At 37.5% G+C, this 12,115-nt stretch overlaps 1 protein-coding gene across 4 annotated transcripts in view; it reads left to right on the plus strand.

Moving 5' to 3' along the window:
• The window catches only part of DTL (denticleless E3 ubiquitin protein ligase homolog), a 240,656-nt gene that overhangs the window by 217,690 nt on the left and 10,851 nt on the right, over positions 1-12,115 (plus strand). For all 4 annotated transcript variants that reach the window (XM_012459602.3, XM_012459605.3, XM_012459603.2 and 1 more), the window contains one exon: positions 1,487-1,622. In XM_012459602.3, coding sequence (XP_012315025.1) covers positions 1,487-1,622 — 136 coding nt within the window. The remainder of the gene's footprint in view (positions 1-1,486; positions 1,623-12,115) is intronic.

Consider the following 12,115-nt stretch of genomic DNA (forward strand, 5'->3'; position numbering starts at 1 on the left):
TGTTTAAGTCATTACTTTAATCACCTGAAATTACTTGCTAATGATATTTTTTCCTTGGAGATTTCATATAATTTCTAGTGAAATACCTGCTTTTAACATGTAGTGTTGCATCTTCATAGAACTTACTAAGATGAATGATTTTTTAATTAGTTAATTTTGTTATCTTTTTTCAACCATCATATATTACCGTTATCTCTGTGCATCTTAAACATCATATATTAATTATCCTTATTTCCTGTGCTCAAAGGAAATAGCAGGGCTGTTTACCTATACTAATTTATTGACTACTTTTTTAAGTCTTTTAAAAATAATTTCATCTCAAGCCTAGAATTAGGAAAGTAGAATATGGTTTGTGTTCTTTTAATTTTTTTAATGTCTAACTTTTGGAATAGGAGAAAGCTGAGTTTAAATCCTAGCTCTTCCATTTGATTGTGGTTACTTTGGGCAAATAACTTTATTCCCTTTTGCATAGGAGATTGTTTGAGTACAAGGCCTTTAGAGTGTGAGAATTAAATAAGATAAAGAATGTAAACTACCAGACACATAGTAGGTGCTCTGTAAATAACTATTGTTAATAAACTATAGAGGAACTGTGAGATGTCAAACATTTCATATTGAGCAGTCAAATATGTGTATCTTCTTTTGGCCTCCCAGTAAGGAAAGGAAAAAGTTGCCAGTCTCTTGGGGGCCAAGACTTCAGAGAACGTGTATTCTTTTTTTCTTTCTCTTTAGTAACTGAAATAGAGAAATTATATAAACAAATGCTAGGGAACAGCTCTGGTACCAGTGGCCATTTGCCACAAGCTCTTCAAGCTGGACTTTCTCTGCCATAAAAGGCTTGGGACCAAGATCGAGAATGGTCAGATATTTTTAAAGGGGCAAAGGTTATTTTTTAACTTCTTTCAGCCTAGTGAACTTGTTGTTTTCCCAGATTGCTCCTTTACCTATCTGAAAAAGAATCTCAAAAGGAATGGTTTCATTCTACTTGTCACAGATGCACATTCTGCTTGGCCTACTAGAGTCATGGGCCAAGTATGATCTTGCAAATGTTGCCTTTACTTTAGTAATGTGGCACAACATGCAGAATTCAGAAGAAAATTGTAGAAATTGAATGTTGGTAACATATACTGATTGATCATTTAAAAGAAGAGTAAAAAGGGTGTCTTAATTACATATTTTGTGTTTATACAGAAGATGATAAAGAGCCAGGTTTTATATCAGAAATTTAGATAAGAAATGACCAGTAACGAAAGACATACTAGTAGAAGGTATATGAAGTAGAAACTAGAAACTCAGCTTTGTTGGAAATCTGGAATGATTCCTGAAAGCAAGAAATTAATGTATATGATCTTTCAGATACTATTTTCTATATCCTATTTATTAGACAAAATAATTCTCCAGTCACAAGCATTTAAGACAATCAATTTTTTACTGTATTGTAAATATTTGATTGAAACTTAACACCCTTCTTTGTTCTCCCTGTTAGATTGCTACCTGTTCTGATGACAATACACTAAAAATTTGGCGCTTGAATAGAGGCTTAGAGGAGAAACCAGGAGGAGATAAACTTTCCACAGTGGGTTGGGCCTCTCAGAAGAAAAAAGAGTCAAGAGCTGGTCTAGGTAAGAATATCATCTACTTTCCAAGTTTTTTGTGGTTTGAGTGGTTTAGTCCTTCAGTACAGAGTAATAAGCTAGATTTGATCTTGCATTGGTATGTTTTTAAAGAAAAGCACTATCTTCTTGCCATTCTTTTTGATAAGTACCTCCCGAGTACTACTATGTTTATCATTTACACAATGTACTGCAGTGGTAGGTTTATTCAACAAGTATTTCTTGAACACCCAGTATGTGCTAGGCCCCGTTCTTAGTTGCTAGGGACTCAGCAGTGAACAAAAGAATAAAAAATCCTGAACATGTAAATATAGCTAACATATTAATATGAGAGGCAATAAACAAGATAAAAAAGTAAAATATATACTGTGTCAAATAACAAAAAAGGCTTAGGAATAAAGGAAATAGGAAAGGGTGAAGGGCAAGGGTGGTGAAGTATGCTATTAAAACTTTATATTAGGTGGCCAGGGAAGACTCAATGAAAATATGGCATTTTAGCAAAGAAAGTGAAGTAGTAAGCCATATAGGTATTTTAAAGAAGAATATTCCAGGCAGATAAAAGTACAGAGGCCCTAAAGCAGGCGCATGCTTGACATATTTTCTCTTCCTCAGAAAGGTTAGCATGGCTGGCCCCTAGGGCTGGAGTAGGCAAAGGAAAAGGAGAAGAATAGTAATAGAAAATGAGATTCTTATGGGACTTTGGCTTTTATTTTGATAGACAAAAATCCTCCAGAGGGTTTGGAGCAGAAGAGTGTCATAATCTGACTTTTAACTTGATTATTCTTGCTCCTGTGTTGAGGATAAATTGTAAGGGGATCAGAGTAAAAACAAAAAGCTGCTTCTAAAAAGCCATTGAAATAATTCAGGAAGTGATGATGGTGACTTTGACCAGAGTAGTAGCAGAAACTATGATGATAAGTCATTCAATTTTGGATATATTTACAAGACAGAACCAACAGAATATGTTAAGGGATCAGATGTGGTGATATATGGGAGAGTTATCAAGGATGACTTCAGAGGTTTTGCTTAAGAAGCTAAAAGGATGTAGTTTCATTAACCTAGATAAATATCCCTGCAGGAAGAGCAGGTTTGGGAGGGAACAGCTGGAGTTCCATTCAGACCTGTTGTTTGATATAATTATTAAACACCCAAATGGATATGTCAGGGAGGCATTTAGATGTTTAATTCTGCAGTTCAGGGTTGAGGTTGTAGATGTGAGGGTCATTATCACACAGGTGAAGATAGCTATAGATAGAAAAAAATAGGCCTGGGTTCTTGGGGTACCCCGGTGTTTAGAGGATGAGGAGGTGACAAATACCATTAAAGCCTACTGAGCAGGCACAACCAGAGAAGTAAGACAAAAACTAGGAGAATATTATATTCTGGAAGCCAAGTAAATAAGAGGGGTGAATTTGATTTGATATTTCTGGCATACCAAATAAGATTAGGCCTAAAAACTGACCAATGAATTAGGCAATTGTAGGGGTTATTTGGTGACCTTAATGAGTGTCATTTTGGTGGTATGATGGTGACCTGACTGGTGTCATTCATGGGTATGAGTTGGGGACTACAAGTATAGAGCTTTGTTATAAAGGAAAAAAGAGAAGTGAAGTGGTAGCTAGAGAAAGAAGCAGGGTTGAAGTTTGGTGGTTGTTTTTTTAAATAGGAATATAATGTTTCATAGTGATTGGCAGGATCCTGTAGAGAGGGGGAAATTGTGGCAGGGAAATTTGCTAGAGCAGTGTCGTCAAGTAAGCATGAAGGGGATACTATCTGATACACAAGTAGGAGGGTAGGCCTTTGCCAGGAATGTGAATAGTTGATCCATAGTAATTGGAAAAAAGGTGTAATATATAAGCATGGTGCAGGTAGGCTACTGAGAGATGGTGGGGAAAGATGAGATGGCCATAACTCATGGAAGTTTCCTTCTGTTCTGATATCAAAACATGAATCAGGGTCATTAACTATGAATAGGGATAAGGGAAAAAGGGACTAGAGGTTTTAGAAGAGATAAAGTCTGAAATAGTCACTGAGAGAATAGAAGGATAAATGGACAGGAAAATATGATTGTTAGGCTTTAAGAGTCAACTTGAGACTGGCAGTAATTAATTGAAAGTGAGCACTCCACATGGTTATGTGTTTGCTATGCAAGTGCAGGTATACTGTAGGTAGAGGGCTGGATTTAACCAGGAGTATGGTTTAGCAATGCAAGTGAAGAAGGAAGTTGAGGGTGGATACAAAGAGGATGATTATGACTATAGGATTTAACCTTACTAAAAAGGGGTATTAGTTGTTTTCACACTGCTGATAAAGACATACCTGAGACTGGGCAATTTACAAAAGAAAGAGGTTTAATGACTTACAGTTCCATATGACTGGGAAGGCCTCACAATCATGGCAGAAGGCAAGGAGGAACAAGTCACGTCTTATATGGATGGCAGCAGGCAAAGAGAGAGATTAGGCAGAGAAACTCTCCCTTATAATACTGTCAGATCTCATAAGACTTAACTGGCTATCACAAGAACAGCATGGGGAAGACCTGCCCCCATTATTCAGTTACCTCCCACCAGGTACGTCCCACAACACATGGGAATTCAAGATGAGATTCAGGTGAGGACACAGCCAAACCATATCAGGAGGGAAGGGAGGACATAATGGGGCTGAGGGATAGTGTACATGTGGTAGTATCAATGGATTGAGGATAAAAGATTATTGGAATTGAAATACTAAAGGGAGCTGGGAAAATAAGTAGTGATGAGTGGGATGATTGAAATTAAGATAATGGAAGATTTCCAGATACTGGTAATGATAAGATCAAGAATAAGTGGCTTAGGAGAGTGAAAGGATATGATTTTTATAGAAAGAGGTCAGGAAACTGAGAAACCAAGGTATTGGAAAGATCATGTACATGGATTTTGTAATCACTACAGATTGACAGATAACATTGAAGAGAGTAACAATGAACCAAGAGCAAAAATCTTAAAGCAATGAGCCAGCCAAAGTGGATCCTCAGGGTATCAGTAGATGTGCTGTATACCTGTACTTGCATGTTAAACACACAACCATGTAGAGTGTTCACTTTCAGTTAATTACTGCTAACCTCAAGTTGTTGTCTCTTGCTGGCCAAAATCATATTTCCCTGTCCATTTACTCTTATGTTCTCTCACTGAGTATTTCAGACTTTCTTACTTTTAAGCTTGAGGTTTAATAAGCTTAAAGATTCATTTTACTTCAGCCATCAAGGGGTAAGTTTACTGTAAGGTGAGAAAGGGAAATGTACAGACTCATTTTTCTAATGACTTATTTAGTTGCTTATAAGTTGCAGAACTAGACTTCAAAGGAGTCTAGTTCTAAGTCTGGGTTCTGTAGTCTTTGATGGTGCTACCTTTGCTTTTAGCTTTCTTTTATTTGTTGTTTGTTTTTGGTTTTGGTTTTGAGATGAAGTCTCCCTTTATCGCCCAGCCTGGAGTGCAGTGGCGTGATCTGGGCTCACTACAACCTCTGCCTCCCAGATTCAGGCGATTCCTGCCTCAGCCTCCCGAGTAGCTGGGATTACAGGCGCCTACCACCATGCCTGGCTAATTTTTGTATTTTTAGTAGACAGGGTTTCACCGTGTTGGCCAGGCTGGTCTCGGAACTCCTGACCTCAGGTGATCCCCGCCTCGGCCTCCCAAAGTGCTAGGATTACAGGTGTGAGCCACCATGCCCAGCTTTGGTATTACAGTTTAATAAGTGAACTAGTTCTATAAGAGTGAATAATATAAATAGCAGTCAGACCCTCTGCCTCATAGTTTCCCTTTCCCGGAGGCAGCCTCTTTCAAATCTTTTTCCTGATTCTTTGATATGTATGTCTAGACTTCTAAATTATTTTGTGCAGTTCTATTTATTTTTTTACAATTTTCAGCTTTATTAACTTCCTATTTTTGTAACATAAGGATTTAACTCCTTTTACTGTGTCCCACCACTACCAAACCTTCATGCTCCTCATTCTCCTAATACAGAGTCATGATTTAAGTTCAATCGATACAGTTTAGTGCTTTTAATTATGCAATTGTCCCTCCAAATCCATGGGGCATTGGTTCCAGGAACCCCCAGTAGATACCAAAGTCCACAGAGGCTCAGATTCCTTATATATGGTGTAGTATTTGCTTATAACTTATGTACATCCTCCCATATACTTCTAGCATCTCTAGATTACTTAAAATACCTGGTACATTGTAAATGCTATATTAATAGTTGTTGTACTGTTATCATTTAGGGAATAATGACAAGAAAGAAAAGTCTGTACATGTTTAGTATAGACACAACCATCTTTTTTCATGTTTTTGTATTAATATTTTCAATTTGTGGTTAACTGAATCCATGACTGTGGAATCCAGTATACAGAACTCAAGACATAGAGAGTCAACTATATTTAGAGTTGTGTAGTCATTAACACAATTTAATTCTAGAATATTTTCAACACCTAAAATGAGGGTTCCAATTTCTCTGTGTTCTTGTCAACATTTGTTATTGTCCATCTTTTTCATTATACCCATCCTAGCAGCTGTGACTTAGTATCCCATTGTGGTTTTGATTTATCTTTTCCTGATGGCCGGTGATGTTGAACATCTTTTCATGTGCTTTGGCCATTTATATATTTGAAATGAAGTCCCTTGTCATGTAATGATTTGCAATGATTTATTCTGTGGATTGTGTTTTTACTTTCTTGATGGTGTCTCTTGATGATACACATAACTTTATAATTTTGATGAAGTTCGATTTATCTGTTTTTTTCTTTTGTCAGTTGTTGTGCTTTTGTTGTTAAATCAAAGAAACCATTACCTGTTCCGAGGTAACAAAGATTTACTCTAATACTTTCTTCTAGGAGTTTTTTAGTTTTAGGCCTGTGATTCATTTCAAGTTTATTTTTGTGTTATGATATGATTTAGAGATTCAAATTAATTTTTTACATATGGATATATAGCTTTCTCACCATCACTTGTTAAAAAGACTATTCTTTATCCCATTGAATTGTCATGGCACCCTTGGTAAAAGTCTGCTAAAAATCAATTGACCATAAATGTGACGGTTTATTTCTGACTTTTCAAATCTATTCCATTCACCTATGTGTCTGTTCTTACTTTGGTTTTGCATTGTCTTCACTACTGTAGCTTTGTAGTAGGTTTAAAAATCCTTCTTCTGTTTTCTTCTTTTATTTCAAGATTGTCTTGACTATTCTGGGTCTCTTTTATACAAATTTTAGGTTCAGCTTGTCAATGTCTGCAAAAAAGCCAGCTAGGATTTATTATGATTTATACAGAGCCTCACTCTGTTACCCAGGCTGGAGTGCAGTGGCACAATCTCAGCTTACTGCCACGTCCACCTCCCTGGTTCAACCGATTCTCCTGCCTTAGCCTCCCCAGTAGCTGGGACTACAGGCATGTGCCACCACACCCAGATAATTTTTTTATTTTTAGTAAAGACGGAGTTTCACCATATTGGCCAGGCTGGTCTTAAACTCCTGACCTCATGATCCACCTGCCTCGGCCTCCCAAAGTGCTGGGATTACAGGTGTGAGCCACCACACCCAGCCGCCAGCTAGGATTTTGATAGGAATTGTAGTGACTCTGTAGATCAGTTTTGGGAGTATTGACATCTTAATAATGTTAAGTCTTCTGGTCCATGAACTTGGGTGTCTTTCTATTGCCTTAAATGTACTTTTCTTTCTCTCATTTTCTTTCTCATTTTAGAAAATATAAAAGAGAAGTATCATATGAGGCCATTAGAGAATACTGACCAAAATGTCATCAGAAACATTTCCAGTTATTTTTTGAGGTTTTTCCCTTTATATGTAGAGATTCTTTTTAACAGAACCATAGTTATAGTGTATATGCATTTGATTTCTCTTAAGCCATCCTACCACGTCAGCCTCCCAATAGCTGGGACTACAGGTGTGCATTACCACGCCTGGATAATTTTTGTATTTTTTGTAGAAATGGGGTTTCACCATGTTGTCCAGGCTGGACTTAACTTGTGAGCTCAAGCAATCCACCCACCTTGTTCTCTCAAAATGCTGGGATTACAGACATGAGCCACTGCACCCAGCCTTAGGTACTTTCTATGTTATCTTTTTGGCAACACTGTTTAAAATATGACACTTGAGTAAATGTTCCATAATCTACCTAGCAGTTCTATTGTAGTTAAACATTTTGTTTCCAATATTTTAAAAGTTGGGGTTTTTTCCTCCCTGAATTTAGCGTCCCCCTTCCCATTAAAATGATTCCCAAAGGTAGGATTCTTATTTAATGACTATACCATTTTTTAAAATTTGTGATGAAAGATATCTTGCTTTTAATTGTGTACTTTTAGTATGCCATTAATTTTTAGTATTAGAAGCCAAGTCACCAAAAAAGTTACATTTTGACCAAATTTGAGTTGTAATAATAACAACGTTTAGCCATTACTGACTCCTAGCATAATTGTTCTAAGGACCTACTTGGATTATGTCATTTATTTATGAAAACAACTGAAACTGGAGATCAAGGAAGTTAGACTTGCTTAAGATCTCATAACTATGAACCCTTGCAGTCTGATTCTAGAACACATGCTCAGAACCACTGTGTAGCACTGCCTCCTTTAAAACCTAACAAAGCAAGGCAAAAGTTCAGGTTAAGATCAGAGTAAGAGTTATGCCTAGATTATTTCTGGGTGATGTTAGGGTTACTCTGAAGAGCACTACAGAACAACAACCTGACATGGGTGCCAAAGGCTGGCACACTGGCCATTCGACTCTCTAAGCCAGCTTCCAGCCACAGACTGGCTGTTTCTAATCACACTGACATCTTGAAAATCATGTTCCCCTGTTTTCCCAAGCTTCTAATTGCCACGCCAACCTTTCATTGCTGTCCTGGGTTGCATATCTTCTCTTCTGGCCCTGGTTTGACTGTGTAAACTCCCCAGTTAACACATTAACTGGAAGGGGTTAAGTGCCAAGACATAGCCTCTTTTCCCTCTGCCTTACTTTTCCCACCCAGCACCTGCTCTGTTGCTTACCATTCTTTCCACTGTGTTTTAGGCAGAGATTTTATAGCACCATTGAAATCAATAGTTCTCACTATGATCAGAACTACTTGGGGAGCTTTTCAAGTCTATATATCCCCAGTGATTGATTATAGGACTGGTGTGGAGTCCAACTACCTATATTTTAACAAAGCTCCATGTAGGCCTGTTATGTAGCCAGGATTGAGAACCTCTGGTTTAGGCATTATTAAGTGAGAAAGTTGATTATCCTTATCTTAAAGAGAAGGAAACTTTACCTATTCTGTCTCAGTTGCTTACTGCAGTCTCACAAGTCAGCAGGATAATTATAGAGAAAGTTTTCTGTTGCCTAGAACCTCACCTGTATCCTTGTCAGCAATAATGAAACTTAACATTGTTTAATAATTCCTTGCTAGGCACTATAGGGGCACTGGGCCTAAAGATGAATAAACCATTATTAGCTACCCTATAGGCTCACAGTCTAGTCTAGGAGGCAGATTCACAAACTAGCACATAGCCTTTAGCTGTGTAAACAAAGGGCTCTGAGAACCTACTTCCTCTGTGAGAGGAGAGCTTTGTGGGAGAAGAGGAAAGAAGTTGTGAATTCTTCACAATGGAGTTAACGTTGTCATCAGAGCCTTGAAACATGAGAAGAATTTCTGCCTGGCAAAGAAGGAGCTGAATTGGCAAGAAAACCACATGAACAAAGAAATGTGACAGTGCACAGCTTGTTCAGGAAACAACTAGTAGTGTCCTGTAACATCATCCTAGAATAGCCAAGTACATGATAAGACTGAAAAGGTAGGCTGAGGCCAGATGGCAGACTCTCATATAGAAAGAAGCTGATGAGGCACAGTGGCTCACGCCTGTAATCCCAGCACTTTGGGAGGCCGAGGTGGGTGGATCAGCGAAGGTTAGTAGTTCAAGACCAGTCTGGCCAACATGGCGAAAGCCCGTCTCTACTAAAAATACAAAATTAGCCAGGTGTGGTGGCACTCACCTGTGATCTCAGCTACTCGGGATGTTAAGGCAGGAGAATCGCTTGAACCCAGGAGGTGGAGGTTGCAGTGAGCCGAGATTGCACCTCTGCACTCTAGCCTGGGCAAGAAGAGCAAGACTGTCTCAAAAAAAAGAAAAGAAAGAAGCTGCAAACTATTAGTATATTTTGTATAATTCTTTAAAGGAACTGACTTTCAGGAAGCATGTAGGGCAATAACTTAGTCTATGCTACCATGTCATCAGATCTCATATATTGCTTAAGGTTAATAAGGAGTTGGTCCACTTAAGTAGATGAAGTGCTAAAGAAAATGGCATGTCATATTTAAATGTGTAGGCCCATATAATGGCATGCTCTGCAGCTGTTAAAAATAATGCAGTGCATTTATGTGTACTTACATGAAGAGATATAAAAAGAGCAAGTTGCAGAACGTGTACATATATATAGTATAATCCATTAGTATTACGGGGTTTTAAAGGTATGATACATATGTAACTTTGAATGTGCTAAATAGGCACAGAGACAATTGTGGAATACACAAGAACATAAAAGTGAAATGAAAAAATTGAAAAGAGGTTCATGTTTCTACCCTCTTCCCCTCTGTACTGCTTGAATTTTTTTACCATTAACTTTTATACTGTTAAAATCTAGTTACTATTTAAAAAACACACATACACACACTCTTAAATTTGACTCAGAGTTTGCTAACCTTCAAAGCTAACAGAATTTCTTTGACCCCCATGGTCCCCTTCCTCCTTAATCATGACATCCTGAAGGAAGAGGAATTGCCCCAACTTCCCAAACATCAATTTCCTACCAACCTTATCAGTAAATACTTCCAGTGTGCGCCATGCAAGTATCAGAAACCTAGATACCTGGTTTGTCCCTGTCCCAGCTCTTCCTTCTTCCCCAGTCTGCCTTATTAATCGGCATATTATAAGATTCATACAATTTTAGGACTTTCTGCCCTAAATGTACACTTTGACCCACCTAAATGGAACAGATGACTGTGGCAGCTGTGCAGTGATTATTGATCTGCACTGAGGAGTGCAGCAAACGAAAACTTCCTTTTCTTCTGAAAAAATAGCTGTTACCAAGCTCTAGAGCATTAGTGTGAGAACCATAACCAGAGACTTTATGAACAGGTCACTGTTATTAAGTCCTTTCCATAGCACCTTATACCAAAATGGAGTTTTTCAATAATGATCCTTACTGAAAGAGCAATATCGTTTTGGCTGGTTGTAAACATATGGTTGATGAGAAAAGTTTAGGCAAAAGTCAATTTGTAGAATTTCTCTCAAGGCAAGATTACTTTAGGAGTGAAAAGCACAACGTAAAAAAGGACAGGATAATTAACTGAATAAAGTGAGTTCTTGCAAATCTTTATTTCTGCTAAAAGAGAGATTGCATTTTTATATCAGCACATCCTAAATTCAGCTGGATATAAATGCAATTTGGTAATTAAACTGAATTGAAAATCACAGATACAATTCAAAGGCTTTATAACTGAGAAATAAATAAACACCCTTTCTTGTTATTTGAAGACAAGAATGCTATTTCAGAAATCTAGAAAGCTCAGAATGAAATTGAGAAAGTGTTGTCTGTGGTAGGACTTGAGAGGGAAGAAGCATGAAGTTTATAAAAATTTGCCTGAAGTACTTGCCATTGTATGTAAAAACAAAGGGACAGGTACACAAAGAGAAGTCCTATCTACTATGTTTTATTTACAGAGAGCAAACACTGAGATTCTGAATGTTCTTTCTCTTCTGGAAAATAGCATTCATTTGTAAAATAAAGTGGGAAGCTATGTGAGGCCTGATAACCTTTACAAGTAATTGATTGAATTGCTTCTTGTGAAAAGAAAAACTATCTCCGTTTAATAGATATGGAATCTGAGTTGAAGGAGATAAAGGGTTATGCCTAAGTCACAGAGTAAGTGATTGTGCCAGGTTTTAGACCTGTGCATTCCTGTTTGAGAGCCCCTGTGTAGTGCCTTTCTGCCCTAGCATTGTTCAAGAGTATTTATAAGAATGCTAATAGCAGTGTTAAATATGTTGTAGAATAACCTATACCTTAGAATACTTTGTAGCTATTAAAAATGGTAAGGTAAATCTGTGTTAATGTGGAAAATATTCATGATATATTAGAAGCAGGTTATTCCTGATTTTAAAATGGGCAAAATGCCTGAATAGACATTTCTCAAAAGAAGACATACAAATGCCCAACAGGTGTATGAAAAACTGCTCAACATCACCAATCATCAGGGAAAGGTAAACCAAAACCACAATGAGATATCTATCCCCTCACACCTGTTAGAATAGCTTTTATCAAAAAGACAAATGTTAACAAGTGTTGGTAAGGCCAGTGTCTAGAAGAGTCTTTATAATGTTATCTTCTAGAATTTTCACAGTTTCAGGTCTTAGATGTAAGTCTTTGATCCATCTTGAGTTGATTTTTGAGAGATGAGGTGAGAGATGACGATCCA

This window comes from Aotus nancymaae, unplaced genomic scaffold (assembly GCF_030222135.1).
Source record: "Aotus nancymaae isolate 86718 unplaced genomic scaffold, 86718_ANA_hifiasm-v0.15.2.pri h1tg000032l_0, whole genome shotgun sequence".
In the NCBI taxonomy this organism is placed as follows: Eukaryota; Metazoa; Chordata; class Mammalia; order Primates; family Aotidae; genus Aotus; species Aotus nancymaae.